A 27,834-nucleotide genomic window follows, 5' to 3' on the forward strand; every position below is an offset into this window, starting at 1 on the left:
ACTCAGAACTGGTACTCCTTGTACAGTGCATTTGGAAAGTATTCAGACCCCTTGACGTTTTCCACGTTTTGTTACGTTACAGCCTTAAATATTATTTTAAAATATATAAAAAATACTAATTAATCTACACACAATACCCAATAATGTTGGACATTTATTAAAAATAAAAACAGAAATACCTTTACCTCTCCTTGAGGTGTCTCTGACTTGAGGTGCGCGGGGTGGAGCCGTGGAGTACGTCCAAATGCCTGATTGGTTGGAAATGAGATAGGTGACAGATCTGAAGGCCAGTCAGGTTCAGAGGGTCTGCCTTTTTTACAGCTGCTCTGAACGACCAGTTGAAAAATGGGGAGGGGTTGGGTTGTGGGTTCAAAATGCACCACTGCTCTTGAAAATACACCACTTATTGCTTCAAGCTACAACCCGCCACACCCATCAAACAGAGGAAACATAGACTACCTCAAAGTTTGTTTAAGAATGCTGAATGATGCTTTTGGGAAACTTGTCATTCAGTACAACCCGTTATGCAACATAGCAAATGTTCAATCGAACTGAACAAACCCCAGAACTGACTTTCTCATAGTTGATCTACAAAAAAATTACCAAGCGTGGCTACTTTCTGAACTGATAGAGTTAGACCAACACTTTACAGTAATACAGAAATTATTGGTATTTCATTTGCGGTTGGGATATACTGACCAATTATCAGGAAAGTTTGGGATGTATTTTCCCTTAAAAATTTACCAGAAACAACTATTTCACAGTTATTTCTTTAAAAAAAAATTATGCCCCTGGACCCCCCTAGACAGGTACTGACCCTGAAACCCATTGACCCCAACCCACCCAATATGACAAAGTTACGCCCTTGAGTATAGCCGAGATGATGAGATTATTATGTACAACAGTGTGACATTATTTTATTTGTCAAACGGCAACCAAGCATCGATCATCATGTCACCAACATAAGACTCTCAATATTTATTGAAAGGAGCATCAATCTCATCAACGTGTACTGTCACCATCCTGTGAAGTTAACCATAACTTATTTAATATGTAATAAACGGCATGCTTTCCATGATGTCATTACATTTTTTATCCAACATGTCCTTCACTCACACAAAAAGGTTGGATGGAAACCTGGTTAATGTCAAGCCATTTTAAGGATGCTGAAATTATATTTTGGACGAACGTGCGCACGCTTACAGGAGACTTTTGAAGTAGCCTAATCAGACTAAAGCATTGTGACTGGTTGTGTTTATGCCACATATAAAAGGCAATACATTTTGAATTAAACATTAAAATCACATGGCTTTTGCGCCATTATTCGCCATTATTATTAAATGACATTTTCACTGCAGCTTAGAGTAGAATTTTGTACTCACTTGAAAACAATAATGCAATTATTCATTGCATTGTGGTGTTGTAAGCTAGTCTAGGTAGGATAATTGTATTGTCCATAAACAAGAAAAATAGGGAGCTTTTTAAGCTGCATGTCTTCACTGTTCTTTCATGCGCAATGATGCACCTGGCATCTCCGCTGCCTATCAGCTATTCCTATTTGTTCTTGTGGCTTCATATAGAAAATTGATGCAACTTAGAATAATTGTATGTGAAGTATGATTGTTAGTTAGCCTATTGCAGATCTGGACAAACGATCCACCTACCACTGATCCACCTACCACTATTGTCACCCCCACCCACCCACACACACACACAGAACATTTCGAAATGTCCCTTACATTTCAGACATATCTGCTTCCACAAATTATATGACTGGTGTTCTCGTTTCATTTCCTTCCTTACTTACTCTTCGTTCCTGAGAACAAATCCTACAATCTACTTTCACAGCTGATCCTGGATGGAACCATTTGGGATGTGAGGGGAATTATTTATCAAAACGTTACATATTATCGCGTTTAGAGGAAATATAGACTAACGTAATGAAATCTTGAACATGACTATGTTATTTTGATAACAGTAATGCAATACACGTTAACAACATACGTGTGTATTCATTAGAAATAACGAAAAATGTTTTCCTTGTTTCCCTATGGCTAGACCATCCCAAAGCCAGCTGTTCATAACTAAGACCAAATAATATTTAGCGACGATAGCCGTCTAGAGGAGGACCACATCTATTTGAATTCGATTAATTTCTGCGGACTTGTGGAGAAGTGAATTGGTCTACAGAGATATATGTAACTTTGTACTTCTGACAGATGGAACAGTTGACTGTAAGTAGCCAAGCCTACTACAGCAAAGGTAGACATGATTCGAGCAATGTCCCTGTAGCCTCCTGTTAGGGTGGTTTTATTTTGTTGCGGCTCTTATGCCACTCAATGCGACTGATGCACTCTTCCTGTGTTATAAACAGTGGCATCCTATGTTATAGATGTGTAGGACTCATAAAAATGGAATAGCGTTAATATGCTGCATCATATTTAGTGGTCAAACGTTTAACCTATTTTCTGTCAGAATCGCGGGACTGCGCGTTGACAGATGACGGGTGCGCGCTTCAACATAGGAAAATGTGACACACCGTCCATGCAGGAGGTAAGACAGCTGTTCGTTTAAAATACTGCATTTTCGTATCTTGAGTGATAGGGACAGTGTCAGGGTGATATTTTTTGCCAAATTTGGTTTTAAAGGGCTTGAACGACCTACGGCTAGATGTGGGCCTATGAATTAGAATAACATTCAGCTTATTGTGAAAATATTCATCCAACAGCTGTCAAGTACAGAGGTTGCTATTCTCTTATTTCTTGGCAATAACTAGGCACCCCTCTCTTTCTTCCTCTTTTTTTCACCACTTTAGAGTTCAACGGAACATTCTAGAATGCACTGAACAATTCCTTAGAGATATTTATTTATCTCTCTCATGTGGAAAGGCTGCTGCTCCTGTGTGTGTGTGTGTGTGTGTGTGTGTGTGTGTGTGTGTGTGTGTGTGTGTGTGTGTGTGTGTGTGTGTGTGTGTGAGACAGTGAAATGACTGATTATGACTATTTTAGGGATCTGGGGCACAGGAGGTTGGCTGTGGATATTAGAGAGTCTTTCCTCTGCTCGCTCACTCGCTCTGTGCTCATACAATGGAAACAGCAACTCCATTTTTTTCCCTGATAGTTGTTTTAACAGTCCTGATAGTTGTTCAGAAAGTACGTGAACAATCATAATATACATACATGATAATAAGTAGTGGTTCTTGATTGAATGACTCCCAAACTGTATGTAGCAGATCATCCCTTCTTTTCTCTACCAGCTATAAATACATTTTATGGAAGCTTTATGGAAGCTTTATGGTCTTGCTAAGGCATATGTCTTACTGCAGTGATAATTCAGCTGCTCTATAACATTTGTTAATGTTAAGGCTAACTGTCCGTCAGTCTATTATGAGATGATGTGAACTCTGACCTCTTGCGGTTTGTGTACTGATGATGAGGAAGCTAACCGTTCTAAACTGCTAACCCTTCCTTCTGCCTCTGACTAGGTCCAAGCACCACCATGCCTCAGGTACACAGCCTTGTTATACTTTGTTGTATTCTACATTATACTTCAGAATATAAAGATACTCCCATAGAAATAGAATGTATTTCCATGGATACTCCATGTCGAGTTGCTAGCTTACTGACGTAATGGGGGCTATTGTACAATATGAGAACTGATAGTCATCTGTCTTTCCTTCCTTCTCTCTTTATCTTTCTCTCTCTGGCCTCCTGCCCTTCTCTCTTTGTCTTTCCCCCACCCTTTCTCCAGCCAGGTAGCAGTGGGATGGAGCCTTTCTTCGGTGAGGCGTATGGGACCCATGGGTTATCTGTGACTTCAGAGCCATTCACCATCTCTCCTACAGGGGGCAGCATAGAGTCAGATCAGGTAGGTGCAGGGGAAAACATTTTATTTTGTCCACAGAGTCCTCTTGTTGTGTGACCCACATCTGAATCAGTCCCAAAATTACAGCAACCTTTGGAAGTGAATACCAGATACTTATAAACAATTGCAAGTGTCTTCAATTACATTTTTAACCTCTTCCTGACCAAGTCTGTAATACCCACGTTTCAAGCAGACCACCATAGTCCCCGTGCCCAAGAATACCAAGGTAACCCGTCTAACTGACTGTCGCCCGTAGCACTCACGTCTGTAGCCATGAAATGCTTTGAAAGGCTGGTCATGAATCACATCAACACCATCGACCCAGACACCCTGGACCCACTCCAATTCACACACCGCCCCAACAGATCCACAGATGACGCAATGTCTCTTGCACTCCACACTGCCCTTTCCCACCTGGATGAAAGGAATAGCTATGTGAGAATGCTGTTCATTGACTACAGCCCAGTGTTCAACGCCATAGTGCCCCCCAAGCTCATCACTAAACTAAGGGCCCTGGGATTAAACATCTGTCTCTGCAGTTGGATACTTCACTTTCTGAAGGGCCGCCCCCAGTTGGTGAGGGTAGGCAACAACACATCAGCCAAGCTTACCCTCAACAAGGTGGCCTCTCAGCGGTGCGTGCTTAGCCCCATCCTGTACTCCGTGTTCATCCACGACTGCATGACCGCACACGACTCCAACACCATCATCAAGTTTGCTGACGATACGACAGTGGTGTTGTATCCTTCTGGGAAGGTTTTCCACTAGATGTTAGAACATTGCTATGGGGACTTGCTTCCATTCAGCCACAAGAGCATTAGTGAAGTCAGGCACTGATGTTGGGCGATTAGTCCTGGCTCCAGGTCGGTGTTCCAATTCATCCCAAAGGTGTTCGATGGGGTTGAGTTCAGGGTTCAGCCTGAGTTCAGCCTGATCACCGGTGACAATGAAAGAGCCTAGTGTCGGCTGTAGTGGTGTAAAGCTCGCCGCCATTGGATTCTGGAGCAGTGGAAACATGTTCTGTAGACTGATTAAATAATGGTCTTGGGCTGTTTTTCATGGTTCTGACTAGGCTCCTTAGTTCCAGTAAAAGGAAATCTTAATGCTACAGCATACAATGACATTATAGATGATTTTGTGCTTCCAACTTTGTGGCAACATTTTGGGGAAGGCCCTCTCCTATTTCAGCATGACAATGCCCGTGCAAAAAGCGAGGTCCATACAGAAATGGTTTGTCGAGATCGGTGTGGAAGAACTTGACCGGCCTGCACAGAGCCCTGAACTCAACCCCATCGAACACCTTTGGGATGAATTGGAACGTCGACCTGGAGCCAGGACTAATCGCCCAACATCAGTGCCTGACTTCACTAATGCTCTTGTGGCTGAATGGAAGCAAGTCCCCATAGCAATGTTCTAACATCTAGTGGAAAACCTTCCCAGAAGGATGGAGGTTGTTATAGCAGGAAAAGGGGATCAACTCCATGTTAACGCCCGTGCTTTTGGAATGAGATGTTCGACGAGCAGGTGTCCGCATACTTTTGGTCATGTAGTGTGTGTCTTGTCTCTGTGCTGTAGTGTGTGGTGGTGATGTTGGGGCCCCCAGCCCTGTCCCTGTGTCGAGGCCAGCAGCGTGGATGTGAACTACTCAGTGATCTCTTAGAAGACTCGACCACTGATGACAAACACACCTCCGAGCGTCGCTGGGACGTCTCGGCCCTGGATGACATTACACGCTATACCAAAGGCAGCCCAGAGAGGACGCCACCAAGCTGCGAGCGCTCTTCCATCTCACCTGAGGTAGGGGTTACTTATAACCACAGATTACCCAGATTAACATCATCACTGACCTTAACCATTAGATCCCTGGAAGTCACTCCTTAGGAACTCTGCATTTGGAGAATGTAAATCTAAGTCACCCTGGTTTAAGGCTCGCACACATCGCACCGATTGTGGCTCTAGCATTTGTCTGACGAATGTTAAGCGTGCTGTGTTTTAGGGACCACCTAGTATAGATGTCTGAGTGCCAACATTTTTCACGCAATTCTACATGTAAAATCGGTGCGCTCTCGGTTCGAAAAATTACGTTCAGAGATGCTAAGTACTGTCGGTCAGCAAACACTATTGTTGTGTCTGAGCCCTTAGAGCTAACTACCTACTCTACCTACTCTGTTTTGCTCTCCACAGGGAAGCAGAGAAGAACCATGGTTATCCCAGAGACCAGGGGGCAGGCAGCTGAGGAACCCTACAGACCTCACACCCTGTGTGGGATTAGTGGCTGGACACCTCCCCCTGGCTGGGAGAGATCCAGGGCCCTGGAACCAAGAGGCTGGAGGGCGGGAGAGTGAAGCTAGGAAAGGGCTGCATCAGGTGGTTCAGGAGGAGAGGATATCACTTCCTGTGGATCTGGAGGTCCACAGTGAAGAACATAACTACTCTCTACAGAGTGAGCTAGACACTGAGTCTAGTCAAGGAACAGACTGTGATATTGGAGAGGAGGAGAAAGAGGAAGAAGATGAGAAAGAGGAGGGTAGAGAAGCCATGGAGGAAGTGGAGGAAAAGGAGGAGCTTCAGCCCCACGTGAGACCAAAGAAACGCTGGTGTTACTGGGAATGTAGCCTCTACAGTGAGGCAGCCCTGGGGAGAGATGGAGAGAGAGATAGCAGGAGAGCCAAAGGGAGAGATGAGGGAAAGGATGAAGAGAAAGATGGAGGGGACATAATCTGGGGCCCTAGCACCCTACCCAGCACCATGTGCCTGATAGGGGGGACCTCCACCAATGGTGAGACCCCAAGGCCCACAAATGTACAATGGATTGAAAGATGTAAAACATTTTATATTAAATTGAGAACATATATGTCCATTTCAACAACTACGGTGTTGGAGACCCAACACTCTGGCAGTTTTAATTTATCAACACTCATTCGGTGGGTCACATATACACACTAAGAAATTCAAATGTAAAATGTACTGTCAGTTGCGTATTGAGTGGTTGGTGAAGCATACAATTACATTTAGTAATTTAGCAGATGCTCTTATCCAGAGTGACTTACTGACAAAAACCCTGTGTGTTCCCTAGGGAAGCAAGGCCAGAGGAAAGCCCGTCGTACAGACGCCAGTGACTTGACCCCTAGCCCTGTGAAGCTACAGAGCCTGGGGGAGCAGCTCCACACACTCAGCTCTGCTCTGGAGGGCATGACTCCTGTCAGTGACCTGCCTGTTACTGCCAGGGCACCAACACGAAAGGAGAGGAACAAACTGGCCTCCAGGTACACATACACACTGGGACACAGGCACACACACGCACGCACACTGACTTACCTGTCTAACTATAGAGACCTAATTCTCTGGTGGCTTTTCCACACAGCACGTTCAGACATTCATTTGATTTGCACAGCAGGGTGTGTCTAGCTACAGTAAGTGCTAGTGAGGGTGAGTGTAGTGGAGCATAAGTCCTGGCGATAGCTTTGTAAACTGTCCTCTCTCTCTCTCTCTCTCTCTGAAGAGCGTGTCGACTGAAAAAGAAAGCCCAGCATGAGGCCAACAAAATCAAACTGTGGGGACTGAACCAGGAGTATGGTGAGTCATTTCTGCCTATCATAATCGGTAACCCACCTCAAGCTGTTGTTATGGGGTCTAGTGGTGACCCAGGGTGTAAAGACAAAATGTGTTTCTAGCCAGGACAATGTTTCAAGTAGTTGAAAAGTTGCTAATTAACCATTGGATTGCTAGACGTTCGTGTTAAGTAACCATCTGTCTTATGTAACCATACCAAACATAACATATCATACTCATTTGAGTGTCCCAGATTTACATTTACTATGTTACGTCTGGTCTATAAGACCAGGCTGCCATTTTAGCTCCTTCAGTCAACCCTTCATGTCTCTGATGGTGTAATTCCTTCAGATGGCCTGCTGGGGGCAGTGCTGCAGATAAAGGAGCTGATCCGCCAGAGAGTGGAGAGCAGAGAGGAAGACACAGAGCGAGGTGCTCTGAGAGAGAGACTGGAGGACATTCTGAAGGAATCAGCTGGTGAGTATGTAGATTGTTTGGACTTTCATGGGACCCTGTTAGTGTGAGTTTATGTTAAGTGTGTGTGTGTGTGTGTGTGTGTGTGTGTGTGTGTGTGTGTGTGTGTGTGTGTGTGTGTGTGTGTGTGTGTGTGTGTGTGTGTGTGTGTGTGTGTGTGTGTGTGCAGGGCCACGTGTAGCTGGTCGAGGCAAAGTGTTTGTGGAGAGGATCTTGAAGAACCATGCCGGGGGACAGAGCACCAGAGAGACTCGGGGAGAAGGAGGGTCATCGGACCCTAGCCTCTAACCTCTTCTCCCCACCAGAGTCACTATCCTGCCTGCTTCTCGCTTCACTTCGCACTTTCTGACATGGAGAGAAGGTAGGACAGATAGGTGGACACACACACAAACTCTTAGGTAGATAGGATCTGGGTGAACTGTCTTGTTAGGCTTGCACTGTGTCTTGGTCTCTAGCTGCTACAGTATAGTTGATGAGTGTCTCAGAACGGCAACATATGGTGTGTGTGTGTGTGTGTGTGTGTTTGTGTATAAGGGAGTGTGCATGATTCCAGTGTATTTATTGAATTATGTACTGTAGTGTACCCCATTGTGCCTAAAGGAAGACACTGTGTGCTGCTAGCTAGTTGTAGTTATACACTATGTATTCTCGGAGAACAGGGAGAGGAGTGACAGTGAATATGGTGCTTATAACAGTGGACATGATGAGTAAGCTGTTTAGCTTGACGTCCATTTAGAATTGTACTGTAAACCAAAAGGGCATGGATAAACAGACAGACGAGGGACGACTTTGGCATCATGTGAATGTTGCACAATGGTTCTCAAAGATGCTGCTTGCATGGTCGTTTTATATGTCTCTGCTATCCTTTAAGGTAAATGCTATTTTTGTCTATCTCTACAGATCCTCTTTAAAACTGATATCATAATGTACTGTACTGCTCTACAGATTAACTTGTGTAGAAAGGATGATAATAATAACCTTAAACCAGGAATGAGCAACTCCGGTCCTCAGGAAGGCAATGTGTTTACTGGTTTTAGTTTTTTCCTGCAAATCAGTGACTGACTTCTTCCTGGGAAACCTGGGCCCATGTTCACAAAGAGTCTCAGAGTAGGAGTTAATTAAAGGCTATCTTTTTCCTTTTAGATCATAATAAATAGGATTCCATGGACGGGGGGACCTGATCCTAAATCTGCTCTCCTACTCTGAGACACTTTTTGAACATGGGCCCGGGCGTGTGTTCTCTCAGCAATGAGCGATATTAATTGATCAATTAAGTGCCACAGGAAGATAAGACGACCAGCGGACACTGCTGCACCCCTGAGTACCAGAGTTGTCCATCCCTGTCCTAAACCCACAGTACTGTAACTGTTAGAGAGATCCACATCTATGAGTCTATCTAGGTCTGTGGTACTTTGTGTAGCCTGTGCCTTTGAATGCTCTTTGAGAGTAAATACTAACACGTACACCACCACATCTCTCTTTGCCTCTCTTTGTGCTACTAATATTTCTATACAATATAGAAAACACAACTTCATCAGTGGTAAAAAAATTATAACCTCCCTTACAAACCTAAACGTTTACTATTCTATCTTTTGCAAAATGGAAATGAGTACATCTTTCCTGCTGTGATTTCTGATAGGTAAAGTATAGTGTACCCATTGGATGTGTAGTCTCTATTATCCCAGGGCCCATGTTCATAAAGCATAATCTTAATTAATAAGATTAGGACAGGGAGGACCTGATCCTAGACCAGCACTCCTACTCTGAGATACTTTATGGATATGGACCTAGAGCTTTCCCGCACTCATAGTCCTGTCATTGCACTTAATGTACTTGAACGTAGGAGCACAGTAGTCTATTTACTTGAACGGTGGAGCACAGTGAGAAAGACAAGGTCCTGCTATAGCTTTACTAACACTGCAGTAGTCATGAACTGCCCTGCCACAGATCTTGGCAATAATCCTCAATTGGATTGACGCTTGATCATATCCTCAATTAATCTCAAACAATATCCAAATAATAATGGAACATTTTATAACTGCCCACAAAATTATTATATCTTAACATGCATGCATAAACACACATGAAAAGAAGTGACATGTATGTTAACATGTCACAGCACAGGAACCATTTAAAGGATCATAACAAAAGATTGAGAATTTTGCACATTTATTGAAGTTATTGATTTTCAAAGATGTACTGTATATTGTGATCAAGGGAAAATATTGATCAGGAATGGATTTGTCTGGGAAATGACCATGTATGGAGTCATAGGCCCTAACAGACCCGAGGCAGTCGTTTCAGAAAGCTGTGTATTGTCCAGTTATCTGCTAGGATAGTTAATCCCAGTCTTATTCAAGCTTTAGCCTATTCATCTGAGCTTGGAGTAGTTCTTATGTAATAAGCCATTTTGTTATGTTATAACCCCTTTATGAACCATTTATTAGCTCTGACTGTGCATGAAAAAGAAACTAAATATAGTGTTGTACAAATAGAACACATTATTGTTTTGTTCAGTCTGTGTAAATGTATATTTTACTATGTTGAAGCTGCTGCTACAGTATGTCAATAAAAATCTATATTCTTAAAATACCAAGTGTTGTTTTATGAGTTGATTATATGATGTTTGCGCATTTCATACTATTTATACTGAATTGGAAAAAACAATGGGCTATGACCATATTCAACCGGGACAACAATGTAAAATATATCTGGAGTCTGGTCTGTATGCTGTATCATGTGAACTGTAAATGAGATATTATTTTTGCACCCGCAGCAAAACCACACACACACACGCGCACACACACACAAAGGTACAACGGGTTCTCGTAGACATCGACCAGGTCATCAATGAAGATGGAGAAAACAAGTGGACCGAGAATTTAAAGTCTGTCTGCAGGAATGCTGGAAATATAAGGAATCTCTGGAATTTCCAGTTTGCAGGAAAAGTACCTTATTATAGGAATTACCTCTCCCCAACACGGCTCTGAATAACCTGTGTGAGGTCTTCTTACAGGAGAGGAGTCTGAGAGCTTCAGCACGGTCCAAGGTGCTCTGCAGTCTGCATGGCGACAAACTTAAGCTCTTCTGTCTGGAGGACAAACAGCCCATCTGTTGGGTGTGTCAAGGGTAAAAGAAACATACATCTCATTTTTATTTATTTTTTAATTTATTTCACCTTTATTTAACCAGGTAGGCAAGTTGAGAACAAGTTCTCATTTACAATTGCGACCTGGCCAAGATAAAGCAAAGCAGTTCGACAACATACAACAACACAGAGTTACACATGGAGTAAAACAAACATACAGTCAATAATACAGTAGAAAAATTAGTCTATATACAATGTGAGCAAATGAGGTGAGATAAGGGAGGTAAAGGCAAAAAAGGCCATGGTGGCAAAGTAAATACAATATAGCAAGTAAAACACTGGAATGGTAGATTTGTAGTAGAAGAAAGTGCAAAGTAGAAATAGAAATAATGGGGTGCAAAGGAGCAAAATAAATAAATACAGTAGGGGAAGAGGTAGTTGTTTGGGCTAAATTATAGATGGGCTATGTACAGGTGCAGTGATCTGTGAGCTGCTCTGACAGCTGGTGCTTAAAGCTAGTGATGGAGATAAGTGTTTCCAGTTTCAGAGATTTTTGTAGTTCGTTCCAGTCATTGGCAGCAGAGAACTGGAAGGAGAGACGGCCAAAGGAGGAATTGGCTTTGGGGGTGACCAGAGAGATATACCTGCTGGAGCGCGTGCTACAGGTGGGTGCTGCTATGGTGACCAGTGAGCGGAGATAGGGGGGGACTTTACCTAGCAGGGTCTTGTAGATGACCTGGAGCCAGTGGGTTTGGCGACGATTATGAAGCGAAGGCCAGCCAACGAGAGCGTACAGGTCGCAGTGGTGGGTAGAATATGGGGCTTTGGTGACAAAACGGATGGCACTGTGATAGGCTGCATCCAGTTTGTTGAGTAGGGTATTGGAGGCTATTTTGTAAATGACATCGCCGAAGTCGAGGATCGGTAGGATGGTCAGTTTTACGAGGGTATGTTTGGCAGCATGAGTGAAGAATGCTTTGTTGCGAAATAGGAAGCTGGTTCTAGATTTAACTTTGGATTGGAGACGTTTGATGTGAGTCTGGAAGGAGAGTTTACAGTCTAACCAGACACCTAGGTATTTGTAGTTGTCCACATATTCTAAGTCAGAACCGTCCAGAGTAGTGATGCTGGACAGGCGGGCAGGTGCAGGCAGCGATCGGTTGAAGAGCATGCATTTAGTTTTACTTGTATTTAGGAGCAGTTGGAGGCCACGGAAGGAGAGTTGTATAGCATTGAAGCTCGTCTGGAGGGTAGTTAACACAGTGTCCAAAGAAGGGCCAGAATACAGAATGGTGTCGTCTGCGTAGAGGTGGATCAGAGACTCACCAGCAGCAAGAGCGACATCATTGACAGAGAAAAGAGTTGGCCCAAGAATTGAACCCTGTGGCACCCCCATAGAGACTGCCAGAGGTCCTGACAACAAGCCCTCTGATTTGACACACTGAACTCTATCAGAGAAGTAGTTGGTGAACCAGGCGATGCAATCATTTGAGAAACCAAGGCTATTGAGTCTGCCGATGAGGATGTGGTGATTGACAGAGTCGAAAACTTTGGCCAGGTCAATGAATACGGCAGCACAGTATTGTTTCTTATCGATGGCGGTTACGATATAGTTTAGGACCTTGAGCGTGGCTGAGGTGCACCCATGACCAGCTCTGAAACCAGATTGCATAGCGGAGAAGGTGCGGTGGGATTCGAAATGGTTGGTAATCTGTTTGTTGACTTGGCTTTCGAAGACCTTAGAAAGGCAGGGTAGGATGGATATAGGTCTGTAGCAGTTTGGACCTAGAGTGTCTCCCCCTTTGAAGAGGCTGATGACCGCGGCAGCTTTCCAATCTTTGGGGATCTCAGACGATACGAAAGAGAGGTTGAACAGGCTAGTAATAGGGGTTGCAATAATTTCGGCAGATAATTTTAGAAAGGGTCCAGATTGTCTAGCCCCGCTGATTTGTAGGGGTCCAGATTTTGCAGCTCTTTCAGAACATCAGCTGAATGGATTTGGGAGAAGGAGAAATGGGGAAGGCTTGGGCGAGTAGCTGTGGGGGGTGCAGTGCTGTTGACTGCAGTAGGGGTAGCCAGGTGGAAAGCATGGCCAGCCTTAGAAAAATGCTTATTGAAATTCTCAATTATAGTGGGTTTATCAGTGGTGACAGAGTTTCCTATCCTCAGTGCAGTGGGCAGTTGGGAGGAGGTGTTCTCATTCTCCATGGACTTTACAATGTCCCAGAACTTTTTTGAGTTTGTGTTGAAGGAAGCAAATTTCTGCTTGAAAAAGCTAGCCTTGGCTTTTCTAACTGCCTGTGTATATTGGTTTCTAACTTCCCTAAAAAGTTACATATCACGGGGGCTGTTCGATGCTAATGCAGAACGCCACAGGATGTTTTTGTGTTGTTAAGGGCAGTCAGGTCTGGGGAGAACCAAGGGCTATATCTGTTCCTGGTTCTAAATTTCTTGAATGGGGCATGCTTATTTAAGATGGTGAGGAAGGCATTTAAAAAAAATAACCAGGCATCCTCTACTGACGGGATGAGGTCAATATCCTTCCAGGATACCAGGGCCAGGTCGATTAGAAAGGCTTGCTCGCTGAAATGTTTCAGGGAGCGTTTGACAGTGATGAGTGGAGGTCGTTTGACCGCTGACCCATTACGTATGCAGGCAATGAGGCAGTGATCGCTGAGATCTTGGTTGAAAACAGCAAAGGTGTATTTAGAGGGCAAGTTGGTTAGGATGATATCTATGAGGGTGCCAATGTTTACAGCTTTGGGGTGGTACCTGGTGGGTTCATTAATAATTTGTGTGAGATTGTGGGCATCAACCTTGGATTGTAGGATGGCTGGGGTGTTAAGCATGTCCCAGTTTAGGTCACCTAGTAGCAAGAGCTCTGAAGATAGATGGGGGGCAATCAGTTCACATATGGTGTCCAGAGCACAGCTGGGGGCCGAGGGTGGTCTATAGCAGGCGGCAACGGTGAGAGACTTGTTTTTGGAGTAGAAGTTCAAATTGTTTGGGTACAGACCTGGATAGTAGGACAGAACTCTGCAGGCTATCTCTGCAGTAGATTGCAACACCACCCCCTTTGGCCGTTCTATCTTGTCTGAAAACGTTGTAGTTAGCGATGAAGATTTCAGAGTTTTTGGTGGACTTCCTAAGCCAGGATTCAGACACGACTAGGACATCCGGGTTGGCAGAGTGTGCTAAAGCAGTGAATAAAACAAACTTAGGGAGGAGGCTTCTAATGTTAACGTGCATGAAACCAAGGCTATTACGGTTACAGAAGTCATCAAAAGAGAGCGCCTGGGGAGTAGGAGTGGAGCTAGGCACTGCAGGGCCTGGATTCACCTCTACATCACCAGAGGAACAGCGAAGGATGAGGCTAAGGGTACGGCTAAAAGCTATAAGAATTGGTCGTCTGTGACGTCCGGAATAGAGAGAAAAAGGAGCAGGTTTCTGTGGGCGATAAAATAGCTTCAAGGTATAATGTACAGACAAAGGTATGGTAGGATGTGAATACAGTGGAGGTAAACCTAGGCATTTAGTGATGATGAGAGAGATATTGTCTCTAGAAACATCATTGAAACCAGAAGATGTCATAGCATGTGTGGGTGGAGGAACTGAGAGGTTGGATAAGGTATAATGAGCAGGGCTAGAGGCTCTACAGTGAAATAAGCCAATAAACACTAACCAGAACAGCAATGGACAACACATATTGACATCAAGGAGAGGCATGCTTAGCCGAGTGATCAAAGGGTCCAGTGAGAATTAGATAGCTAGCCGAGCCATAGGTAGCAAGCTGGTAGAAGATGGAGGGGTGTGTGTTTTTAGCCACCTCGTGTGTTTCCGTCTGTAGATTAGTGGGGTTTCGTGTGGTGGGGGGACCAGTCCAATTGGCAAAATAGTTAGTTATAGTGGCCCAAGAAAATTGTCCGATAGACCTATTCAGATAGCAGCCGATAAGACAGCTAACGATTAGCGGGCCGCAGATGGGCATTCAGGTTACGACGCGACGGAGGGGCCAGTTGGATAACTCCCTCGGGCAGATAACGCTGGTGGTCCAGTCGTGAAGGCCCGATGGGGCTCCGCATCGGCAGGAAAAACGTGTCCGGATAGGTGATTGTAGCCCAGGAGAGGCTGATGGAACTCTTCAGCTGGCTAGCTCCGGAATAGCCCAGGAGAGGCTGATGGAACTCTTCAGCTGGCTAGCTCCGGAATAGCCCAGGAGTGGCTGATGGAAAACTTCAGCTGGCTAGCTCCGGAATAATTTATGTTAACTCCGGGACCGACGTTGCCAATAGTCACTCAGGTAGCAGCTAGCTAGCTGCAAGATCCAGGTGTAAATGTCCAGAGCCTGCGGTGGAAATCTGAGGATATGGAGAGAGAATAGGTCCGGTATGCTCTGGTCTGAGTCGCGCTGTACAAAAACTGGCGATAGCTTTTCGAGCTAATGGATAGCTGAGGACCGCTAACCATGGCTAGCTGAACTCCAAAATTCCCTGTCTTACATCAGCTAGGATCACCACTTTATTTTAAGAATGTGAAATGTCAGAATAATAGTAGAGAGAATGATTCATTTCAGCTTTTATTTCTTTCATCACATTCACAGAGGGTCAGAAGTTTACATACACTCAATTAGTATTTGGTAGCATTGCCTTAAAATTGTTTAACTTGGGTCAAACGTTTCGGTAGCCTTCCACAAGCTTCCCACAATAAGTTGGATGAATTGTGGCCCATTCCTCCTGACAGAGCTGGTGTAACTGAGTCAGGTTTGTAGGCCTCCTTGCTCGCACACGCTTTTTCAGTTCTGCCCACACATTTTATATGGGATTGAGGTCAGGGCTTTGTGATGGCCACTCCAATACCTTAACTATGTTGTTCTTAAGCCATTTTGCCACAACGTTGGAAGTATGCTTGGGGTCATTGTCCACTTGAAAGACGCATTTGTGACCAAGCTTTAACTTCCTGACTGATGTGCTGAGATGTTGCTTCATTATAAACACATAATTTTCCTGCCTCATGATGCCATCTATTTTGTGAAGTGCACCAGTCCCTCCTGCAGCAAAGCACCCCCACAACATGATGCTGCCACCCCCATGCTTCACGGTTGGGATGGTGTTCTTCAGCTTGCAAGCCTCCCCCTTTTTCCTCCAAACATAACAATGGTCATTATGGACAAACAGTTCTATTTTTGTTTCATCAGACCAGAGGACATTTCTCCAAAAAGTGCGATCTTTGTCCCCATGTGCAGTTGCAAACCGTAGTCTGGCATTTTATGGCATTTTTGGAGCAGTGGCTTCTTCCTTGCTTTCAGGTTATGTCGATATAGGACTTGTTTTACTGTGGATATAGATACTTTTGTACCTGTTTCCTCCAGCATCTTCACAAGGTCCTTTGCTGTTGTTCTGGGATTGATTTGCACTTTTCGCACCAAAGTATGTTCATCTCTAGGATACAGAACACGTCTCCTTCCTGAGCAGTATGACAGCTGCGTGGTCCCATGGTGTTTATTCTTGTGTACTATTGTTTGTACAGATGAACGTGGTCCCTTCAGGCATTTGGAAATTGCTCCCAAGGATGAACCAGACATGTGGAGGTCTACAGTTGTTTTTCTGAGTTCTTGGTTGATTTCTTTTGATTTTCCCATGATGTCATGCAAAGAGGCACTGAGTTTGAAGGTAGGCCTTGAAATACATCCACAGGTATACCTCCAATTGACTCAAATGATGTCAATTAGCCTATTGAAAGCTTCTAAAGCCATGACATCATTTTCTGGAATTTCCAAGCTGTTTAAAGGCACAGTCAACTTAGTGTATGTAAACTTCTGACCCACTGGAATTGTGATAGTGAGTTATAAGTGGAATAATCTGTCTGTAAACAATTGTTGGAAAAATGACTTGTGTCATGCACAAAGTAGATGTCCTAACCGACTTGCCAAAACTATAGTTTGTTAACAAGACATTTGTGGAGTGGTTGAAAAACGAGTTTTAATGACTCCAACAGAAGTGTATGCCTACTTCCTACTTCAACTGTAGATGAAAGGGACTTCATCACTCACTGGAGACTTGAAAAGAACCTCATCCAGAGAGCTGTGCATGTCAGTGTGTGGTTAGACAGACAAATCCTTAAAATAGACCATAGAAATACTAAGCTAGTTCTGGGACAGTTTAAGTCGTATCAAAGATTTTTATGCTTCTTGTTCTATCTGTGGTTGTACTCTACACAAAACGTATTTTAATTTGCTAGGTAAAGTGTAGGCATACTGTCTTTATAAGAAAATCAATATGATAGCCTATATACAGTAGAAAATGTTTTGTCTTTATCACACAAACACCCATCTACTACTGGGTTCAAACCTGGTGTCCTTTACCACCAATTAACCATTTTGTATTTTCCTTTTAACTTTGCAATGTAATTGTGGCATGAATCATGCATGCTGATATGAAAATAAAAATGTATTTATCATTTTTATATTCCTATTAGCATTTAAGCATTGCATTTTCGAACTGGCACTGATCACCCTCAATAAGATTTAATTGATGTAACAGTGGATAAAGGATTGGTCACACACTATTGTAGGTGAATGTATAAATACAATCCAGTTTAAATACAGTATAGTAATAGAAAATCAACATTAGTATAGTAGAACTATAAGACGATCAGTTCAGTCAGTTCAATTAAATTAAGTTTCCCATAGACGCTGATCAGTTTGTGAGCTTTTTCATAAACGGTTGGGATCTGGATTGGGCAATAATAAACTGATCCTGGATCTGTACCTACGGGAAACTATGCTCAAGTAGGTGGAGCTTGTACGAGTTCAGTTCGGGCTACAGAGTTACGTGGAGCAACGAAGAATAACAAGGAATCCAGGAAAAAGTTACATCCAAGTTTGTCATGGCTGCGACGGTGTGGACAGGCCGAACTCGGCAGGCAGTGACAACCCTAGGGACGGTGACAAGAGCCAGTCACTCAGCTGTCAAGTCCCACTACGACGCGGTGATCATCGGAGGAGGTAGGGGGACAAGGGGGACTGGCAAAAGCTGCACCGGGCTGCATAGTGCATGACGCGGGCTTTCCGATTCTAGTGCGGCGGTTACTTTTTTCACGCCGCTTGTGCAATTTTGTTGACACAAAGTTGCAGGAGCGCAATACTTGTTCAATGTTGCTGATCATTTGTACATTTTTAACGGCTTTCTTAACGGTTCCCAAACCTTTATTTTATGAAAATGTAAGATAGGCAGGCTACAGTGACACAGCAACACTGTTATAGGCTAATTTGGACTCGTTGGCCTCCCTCTATACATTGTTTTTTTTAATACTTTGTTAAAACCAACCCAATTTTGGTTATTTTGTAACCCAGCGTTGGGTAAATATTGGACAGAACACACACTGGGTTATTTTGACCCAGCCAGTTGAGTTGCGTGAATAACCCAAAATATTCACTGTGCAAAGACTCATATCTCCCTCACTAACTTTAAGCACCAGCTGTCAGAGCAGCTCACAGATCACTGCACCTGTACATAGCCCATCTGTAAATATCCCATCCAACTACCTCATCCCCATGTTATGTATTTATTTGTTTTGCTCCTTTGCACCCCAGTATCTCTACTTGCACATTCATCTTCTGCACATCTATCACTCCAGTGTTTAATTGCTAAATTGTAATTATTTCGCCACTATGGCCTATTTATTGCCTTACCTCCTTTATCTTACCTCATTTGCACACACTGCATATATACTTTTTCTATTGTTATTGACTATATGTTTGTTTATTCCATGTGTAACTCTGTTGTTGTTTTTGTCACACTGCTTTGCTTTATCTTGGCCAGGTCGCAGTTGTAAATGAGAACCTGTTCTCAACTAGCCTACCTGGTTAAATAAAGGTGAAATAAAATTAAAAATTAAAAACAAACAACATTATTATTATTATTATTATTAAGTAACAGCTTCCACAGGATTTGTTGTGTTTAATCAACTTTTCATTCCAAGTGTTACCTGAACTAAAACAATTGTTGGCCAAAACTTAGCTCTAACTTAAGAAAATGAAGCCAAAATTCAGTCAACCTTTTTATTTCAAATTGTCTCATATGTTCATTAAACTAGAAAAGTATTATTTGGGCATCTTACCTAAAAAAGTCTGTGGAAGTAATCACACACACACACACACACACACACACACACACACACACACACACACACACACACACACAAGCTCTGTCAAATTGGTTGTTGATAATTTCTAAACAACCATTTTCAGGTCTTGCCATAGATTTTCAAGTAGATTTAAGTCAAAACTAACCTGGTTACTCAGGAACATTCACTATCTTCTAGGTAAGCAACTCCAATGTAGATTTAGCTTTGTGTTTTAGGTTATAGTCCTGCTGAAAGGTAAATTAATCTCCCAGTGTCTGGTGGACAGCAGACAATACAAGGTTTCCTCTAGGACTTTGCCTGTGGTTAGCTCCATTTTTTTATCCTGAAAAACTCCCCAGTCCTTAACGATAACAAGCATACCCATAACATGATGCAGCCACCACTATGCTTTAAAATATGGAGAGTTGTAGTCAGTAATGTTTTTTATTGATTTGCCCCAAACATAGCACTTTGTATTCGGGAGCAAAAAGATAATTGCTTAGCCAATATATTTTTTTTGCAGTGTTAGTTTAGTGCCTTGCTGCTAACTGGATGCATGTTTTGGAATATTTTATTCTGTACAGGCTTTCTTTTCACTCTGTCTGTCATGCTTGTGTGTAGAGAAGGACCAAGGCGCAGTGTGAGTATCGTTCCATATCTTAATTAATGTGTAACTTAGCAAGACATACAATAAACTATAAACAAAACAACAAACCGTGACGACAGCGGTGCAACATGCACTAACTCAAAATAATATCCCACAAACACAGGTGGGAAAAACAACTACTTAAATATGATCCCCAATTAGAGACAACGATGGCCTCTAATTGGGAATCATACAAAAACCCCAACATAGAAAAAAGAAACTAGAACCCAACATAGAAATAAATAAACTAGATAAACCCCCCCAGTCACGCCCTGACCTACTCTACCATAGAAAATAAGAGCAATCTATGGTCAGGACGTGACAGTACCCCTAACCCCCCCCCCCCCCTAAAGGTGCGGACTCCGGCCGCAAAACCTGAAACCAAAAGGGAGGGTTAGGAGGGGGGGTGTCTAGTGTTGGTGGCGGCTCAGGTGCAGGACGAAGAAACTTCTCATCCCGCGGATCCTCCAGCATCGGGGGCGGCTCTGGTGCGGGATGAAGAACCTGCTCATCCCCCGGATCCAGCCATGGACCCAGACTGAACGCTGTGCCTGGACTGGGCACCAATGCAGAAGAAGACTCTGGCCTTTGAGCTGGACTGGACGCCGTGCTCAGACTGGGCATCGGCGCAGGGGAAGGCTCCGGCCATGGAGCTGAAGGTTCCGGACCGTTGAACCTCTCAGGAGGTTCCGGACCGTGGAGCTTCGCCGGGGTCTCAGGACATTAGATCTTCGCCGGGGACTCCGGACCGTAGATTGCCGCAGAAGGTTCCGGACTGGGAACCCCCGCTGGAGGCTCCGGACCGCCGACCGTCGCTGGAGGCTCCAGACCGCCGACCTTCGCTGGAGGCTCCGGACCGCCGACCTTCGCTGGAGGCTCCGGACCGCCGACCATTGCTGGAGGCTCCGGACCGCCGACCTTTGCTGGAGGCTCCGGACCGCCGACCTTTGCTGGAGGCTCCGGACCGCCGACCTTTGCTGGAGGCTCCGGACCGCCGACCTTTGCTGGAGGCTCCGGACCGCCGACCTTTGCTGGAGGCTCCGGACCGCCGACCTTCGCTGGAGGCTCCGGACTGCTGACCGTCGCTGGAGGCTCCGGGCCGCCGACCGTCCCTGCAGGCTCCGGGCCATGGATCGTCACTGCAGGCTCCGGGCCGTGGATCGTCACTGCAGGCTCCGGGCCGTGGATCGTCACTGGAGGTTCCGGACCGTGGACCGTCTCAGGAGGTTCCGGACGGTGGGTCGTCTCAGGAGGTTCCGGACGGTGGGCCGTCTCAGGAGGTTCCGGACGGTGGGCCGTCTCAGGAGGTTCCGGACGGTGGGCCGTCTCAGGAGGTTCCGGACTTCAAGGACAAGTGCGGGGAGCAGGCACAGGACGTACCTGACTGGGTACACGCACTTCAGGGAGAGTGCGAGGAGCAGGCACAGGACATACTGGGCTGTGGAGGCGCACTGGAGGTCTGGAGCGTAGAGCTGGCACAATCCGTCCTGACTGGATGCTCACTTTAGCCCGGCAAGTGTGGGGCGCTGGCACAGGACGCACTGGGCTGTGAATGCGCACTGGAGACACCATGCGTATCACCTCAAAACATGGTGCCTGACCGGTCACACGCTTCCCACGGTGAGTACGGAGAGTTGGCACAGGACGTACTGGGCTGTGAAGGCGCTCTGGAGACCTGGTGCGTATAACCGGCCTCAATTGTACCGGAACTTTAACACACTTCTCGGGATGAGTATGGGGAGCTGACTCAGGTGGCATCTGACGGCTAACACGCTCCTCAGGGAAAATGCCGTACATACTACGCCAAACCAACAGCTCTCTTTCATCACCCTCTCAACTATCTCACAGTACTCCTCGCTCAGTCTCTCCCAATATTCCTCTTCGCTCTCAGACTCAACCCTCGGCTTCGCCGACCAACCCGTGTGCCCCCCCCCCAAAATTTGGACTGTCTTTCAGGCTGTCTTCGTGGTCGCGAACCCCGGCGTCGCAGATTCTCCTCCCTCGCTGCTTCCGCCTGCTTCCATGGCAGGCTTTTGTCTCATGCCATTATTTCATCCCAAGTCCAGGATGTCCTCCACTCCTGGCTTTCCTCCCATGCCCAGGATCCCTGCTCCTCCTGGGCACGCTGCTTGGTCCGTGGGTGGGATATTCTGTCACGCTTGTGTGTAGAGAAGGACCAAGGCGCAGCGTGAGTATCGTTCCACATCTTTATTAATATGTGAAACTTAGCAAGACATACTATAAACAAAACAACAAACCGGGACGACAGCGGTGCAACATGCACTAACTCAAAATAATATCCCACAAACACAGGTGGGAAAAACAACTACTTAAATATGATCCCCAATTAGAGACAACGATGACCAGCTGCCTCTAATTGAGAATCATACAACAACAAAAAAAATAGAACCCAACATAGAAATAAATAAACTAGATAAACCCCCCAGTCACGCCCTGACCTACTCTACAATAGAAAATAAGAGCTCTCTATGGTCAGGACGTGACACTGCCAGTTAGGTTAGTATTGTGGAGTAACTACAATGTTGTTGATCCCATCCTCAGTTTTCTCCTATCAGAGCCATTAAACTAACTATTTTAAAGTCACCCGTGTTATCATGGTGAAACCCCTGAGCAGTTTCCTTCCTTTCCGGCAACTGAGTTAGGAAAGACGCCTGTATCATTGTAGTGACTGGGTGTATTGATACACCATCCAAAGTGTATATAAGAACTTCACAATGCTCAAAGGGATATTCAATGTCTGCTTTTTAAAATTTGTATCCATCTAGCAATAGGTGTCATTTGAGAGGCATTGGAAACGCTCCCTGTTCTTTGTGGTTGAATCTGTGTTTGAAATTCACTGCTCTGCTAAGGGACCGTACAGATAATTGTATGTGTGGGGTACAGAGATGAGGTAGTCATAAAAATGGTACAGGACGGCAGGCTCAGAGTCAGGTGCAGGCAGAGTGGTCAGTCAGGCGGGCTCAGAGACAGGACGGGCGAGAAAAAGAGAGACTGGGGAAAAGCAGGAGCTGAGACAAAACGCTGGTAGGCTTGAACAAACAAGACAAACTGACACAGACAGACCGAAAACACAGGTATAAATACACAGGGGATAATGGGGAAGATGGCGACACATGGAGGGGGGTATAGACGATCACAAAGACAGATGAAACAGATCAGTGTGTGACACCTTTCAGCAGGACAATAACCTAAAATATATGGCCAAATATACACTGGAGTTGCTTACCAAGATGGCATTGAATGCTCCTTAGTAGACTAGTTATAGTTTTGACTTAAATCGTCTTGAAAATTGTCAACAACCAACTTGACGGAGCATCAGTGGCAACCTGTCATTCAGGGCCGGTGGGGCAGACAAACATATTTTGAGTTAATAAAGCCACATACAAACATGGTCTCTTTCTTGAGTAAGGCAGCTCCAAAATGCAGGTGTTTCAGCCTAGCTCAGTGATTTCTGTGTGGAGGGGTAGCCAGCGGAATATACAGAGCGTAGGCTTTGGTAATCATCTCTAGTTGCGCTGTGATTGGCTCAGTGTTCTGTCGCTCATGGGGACACTACGTCACCGTAGAATCTATTGGGAGAGCTAGGCATTTCAAGCCCCCTTTGCCGCTGCCATAGATTGATGGCAAATCGCGTTCTATCTACCGTAGCTTTGAATGGACTGATCATGTTACTTTCAAAATCTTAGCTAGGAAGCGAAACAAGCTGTCATCATCATGAATCATGTTGACAATCTACTGGCAAATCCTTTTAAAGCCTTGTCATATGAAGATAAATTATATATAAAAGGTATCGGTGTTCATTTGCCATTAGACATAAACATTACACAATAAGTCAGAAAAATCGCAAATTCAACAATGAGTGGTTTGGATGGAATCAGTGGCTAACTGCAAGCGTTGCAAAGCAATCACTATTTGGCTTCCCCTGCCTGCTATTCGGTGGAGAGGGTGCGTGGTCCAAGTCTGGGTTGAAGGATTTAAAACATCTGTCTGAAATGGTCTCTTTTTCAAGCTTAAAAGGATAAACATTCACTCACAACACCATGGGCCAGTAAAGGTAGAATAAATTGGCCATGCTGTCAATACAGCATGACTTCTGCCGTGTTTAAAACAACTGGAAACTCGGAACTGGGAAATCTCAGACTTTAGTGAGTTCAAGACAACTGGGAACTCTGAAAAAAAATTGCTCCTACTGGGAAAATACATTTTAAACGGTCATCCAGCTCATAATTCCAAGCCGAGATCTCGGGCCTCTTTCTAGAGCTTTCTACAATCCAGGTGTGCAAAGCTCTTAGAGATTTACCCAGAAAGACTCACAGCTGTAATTAAATCAAATCAAATTTGATTAGTCACATGCGCCGAATACAACAGGTGTAGACCTTACAGTGAAATGCTTACTTACGAGCCCCTAACCAGCAATGCAGTTGAAAAAAAAATACGGATAAGAATAAAAGTAACAAGTCATTAAAGAGCAGCAGTAAAATAACAATAGCGAGACTATATAAAGTGGGGTACCGATACAGAGTCAATGTGCGAGGGCACCGGTTAGTTGAAGTAGTATGTACATGTAGGTAGAGTTATTAAAGTGACTATGCATAGATGACAAAGGTGGTTATATCATTAACATGTATTGACTCAGGGGTGTGACATTTCTGTATTTAAGTTTCAATAAATTAGCAAAAATGTCTAAACATGTTTTCACTTTGTCATTATGGGGTATTGTGTGTAGATAAGTGAGAAAAAAAATATCTTTAATCAATTTGGAATTCAGGCTGTAACACAACAAAGTGTGCAATAAGTCAAGGGGTATGAATACTTTCTGAAAGCACTGTAAAGTAGAAACAAAAAGTATGATATACTGTATAGTCAAATGTACTACTATGATGATGATTATTATGATTGTAATTCTGTTAGGTTCTAAATTCTGGTTCAATAATCTATCCGGATACCAAAGAAAGCTCAGGCTAGAATTATTCACCTGACTGGGTTATGCAGCTGCAAGAACACATACAAAGTTACAAGCACATGTATTCATAACCTCCGACTAGCTCCCCCTTCGGTGTCTACAATGAACAATCAGTCTTTATTGCTGGGCTGGTGTTCTTACTCCTCCACACCTTTCACATATTTTCAAATCAGTCAGGAGAGACCTTGAGTTAGGGAGTACACATTCTTGCAGTCCACTAGATAATTACTCTTCTCGCACACAAAGAGTTTAAACCTAACTTTACTTTAAATTCCTAAGATTATATTAAAACTGTATATTCATATTAAGAGTATATAATGGAATAAAATAGTAAAGATAGATCGTAGCAACTGTTCTATAACACTATCAACTCGAACTCCAGACAAATGGCTCGTATTCAACTCTTATGGAATCATTCTTGCCCTCAGATACAGGCCCCCTTTGTATTTTCCCTTTCCCCAAATACAATGCACATAGATCATTCCATCTGACCCATAACACAACACAAGAATTACTACTGCTTGGCTAATTTTACAATTATATTAAAACGGGCTCAGGTCCATCTGATATTGACAAGATCAGAGATGTACTTATGTCAAGTTTATTGGTTGTGTACACAGATTAGCAGATGCTACAGCAGGTGCAGCGAAATGCTTGTGTTTCTAGTAATACTATATAAATAGAGAGCAATAGTAATTAGTGATGCACTGATATTACATTTTTGTCCGATACCCTTATTGTCACGTCCTGACCAGTAAAGGGGTTATTTGTTATTGTAGTTTGGTCAGGACGCGGCAGGGGGTGTTTGTTTAGAGTGTTTCGTGATTTGTTGGGCTATGTTCTTATGTAAGAGGGGTGTTTGTTTTATGTGTTTCGGGGTTTGTGGTTAATGTTCTATGTTAGTATATTTCTATGTTCGTTCTAGTCTTTCTATTTCTATGTTTAGTTAATGGGGTTGACCTTCAATTGGAAGCAGCTGCTCCTCGTTGCTTCTAATTGAAGGTCCTATTTAAGAGGGGTGTGTTTTCTATGGGATTTTGTGGGTAGTTGTTCCTTGTTTAGTGTTTGTGCACCTGACAGGACTGTTTCGTTTTGTTCTTTTTTTTTGTATACGTATTTATTTGTTTCTCCTTCTTCAAAATAGAAAGAAGATGAGTATACATATTCCCGCTGCATTTTGGTCCAATCCTTACGACAACCGTGACACTTATCCAATATTTTCCTTGCCAAAAAAACGATACCGATATTTAAAGTTTTAGCGGCTTTTTAAGCATTCTAGTACAGATAAATAGATAATACACACACATGGATGCAGCGGTCTAAGGCATTGCATCTCAGTGCAAGAGGCGTCACTACAGTCCCTGGTTCGAATCCAGGCTGTATCACATCCGGATGTGATTAGGAGTCCCATAGGGCAGTTCACAATTGGCCCAGCTTCGTCTGGGATTGGCCGGGGTAGGCTGTCATTGTAAATAAGAATTTGTTCTTAACTGACTTCAATTTCAAATGGCGAACAACACATGGAATCCTAGCTAATACTTATTCACAAGGATTCCTAAATCATTGCTAAGAATAATGAAAATGACTGCAGTTTCTACTGGTCATTGTTTTCAGGCTGGTTGTATTGCTGCTAGCTAGGTACCAAGCTAAAGCTAGCTACCCCAGAAGTTGCGGTCAAACAAATTCTGCTTTATTACCAACTCATTATTGTAAACACATTGTTCGTGGCCGGTGTTTGCAGACCTTATTGTACAGCTTTGACAGTGCTACTGTATTATTTTTACACGCAAAGACCCAAATGGCGTTCCATAGTATGTATGTCGTGAAGCTAATAGCAGTGACGCTATTGCTGTGTAACTCCGGTAGGGCAACATCTGAAAAATAACACACTTGGTAGTGTGTACCGGTGCTCGACCAGTCGAAGAAAGCCAACATCACTCACAACAGAGAGAAGGTTGATTGTCAAGGGAAATTAATTCCATTATCTTGGCTTTAATGGATTTCAGCCTTTAAGTTGTCGCACTGAAATGTTCTTACTCTTTAAAATGACTGCTCGACTTGTTGACTGCTCGAGCCACACAGCAGACATTGTGGGCTAGGTTAGGAATGTTGTGTTGCATGTATAGCACAAAATTTTACGTGGCGTCATTACATCATCTACCTACGTTATATAGGTATGCACGTCAGCTTTGACATCGGTTTTGCACATCGACATTAAACTAGACATCGGCAGATACCGAGGTTGGCATTTTTAGCTAATATCGGCTGATTCCTATAGATATAGTAATCGCATATTTTTGTAGGCACTAACTCCGCCATGGTCGTTGAACAAAGCCTATGGGAAAATGTATGGAGATTTCATAGGGTTATTGGATAAACGCCCAAAATAAGGTCTGTGGTAAACACAGACTTAAGAGACCTTATACGTTACTTTTGTTCTATGAGATAATCTTCATCATGTAGCGTCACTTTTTGTGAATTTTGAAGCATTTATGTAAAAAATAAAACAACGCACATAAAGCCTTCATAATTCATACGGTTATGAATTATAAAGGCTTTATTCTTTTCAGCATTTATTCCAAAACCCTATTCTTTCCGCATTCATTTTGCCCATAGAAATGGCTGAACAAACCAGAGGTATATCATTTCTGGTTTCTAGGACTACAAGCTGGTGAGCTCTATACTATACAATACAATTAACAAAAGAGAAGAGAATCATATCAAAAGTAATGTGAGCATTACATTGTGAAAGGCAATTACTTTATATGAAAATGTATTACAATGTGAAAAATGTATTTCCAGATGAAACAATGATTAAGTTTGGTGACAAAGTGACTATGATTTTGTGTGTTGCACTAAGTCAATTGAAAATGTGGTTAAGAGTTTTGAAACAACTGCCTTTTTGTTTTGAGTTTCGTACTAAGAGTTGTGTAAATGTACCACATACTTGTGAAAATTGCGATAAAAACTAATAGTAGATATTGAATATCACTTGACATTCAACATTTTATTTAATCCAGTGGCAGGTTGTGAGCATGTTGAGAAGTATTTCAGTGTTAGTTACATTATCCTTATACAGTACATACGTAGGACATTTAATAG

At 43.6% G+C, this 27,834-nt stretch overlaps 2 protein-coding genes across 7 annotated transcripts in view; both read left to right on the forward strand.

The window, feature by feature from the left end:
- The first annotated feature begins 2,036 nt into the window (after positions 1–2,036).
- LOC106613026 (uncharacterized) lies at positions 2,037–11,014 on the forward strand. 6 transcript variants are annotated; one of them, XM_045722593.2, is made up of 10 exons: positions 2,038–2,234; positions 2,476–2,553; positions 3,485–3,507; positions 3,751–3,867; positions 5,440–5,661; positions 6,049–6,643; positions 6,941–7,130; positions 7,367–7,440; positions 7,768–7,893; positions 8,060–10,482. In XM_045722593.2, the coding sequence occupies exons 3-10, from the start codon at positions 3,499–3,501 to the stop codon at positions 8,176–8,178; spliced, it is 1,452 nt and encodes a 483-aa protein (XP_045578549.1). In that variant the 5' UTR covers positions 2,038–2,234; positions 2,476–2,553; positions 3,485–3,498; the 3' UTR covers positions 8,179–10,482. The 6 variants fall into 6 exon arrangements, 4 of the variants coding, with proteins under 4 accessions (XP_045578549.1, XP_082833006.1, XP_082833005.1 ...); XM_014214913.3 differs by having other exon boundaries at positions 2,039–2,234; positions 3,755–3,867; XR_014392706.1 differs by adding an exon at positions 10,907–11,014 and having other exon boundaries at positions 2,037–2,234; positions 2,476–3,867; positions 8,060–8,251.
- A 6,761-nt stretch (positions 11,015–17,775) lies between these two features.
- pyroxd2 (pyridine nucleotide-disulphide oxidoreductase domain 2) overlaps positions 17,776–27,834 on the forward strand; it is a 34,761-nt gene continuing 24,702 nt past the window's right edge. The window contains 1 exon segment of the mRNA NM_001141738.1: positions 17,776–17,981. Within this exon segment, the coding sequence (NP_001135210.1) occupies positions 17,864–17,981 (118 nt within the window). The 5' untranslated portion in view covers positions 17,776–17,863.

The sequence above is a fragment of the Salmo salar genome, chromosome 01 (genome assembly GCF_965601325.2).
Source record: "Salmo salar chromosome 01, fSalSal1, whole genome shotgun sequence".
In the NCBI taxonomy this organism is placed as follows: Eukaryota; Metazoa; Chordata; class Actinopteri; order Salmoniformes; family Salmonidae; genus Salmo; species Salmo salar.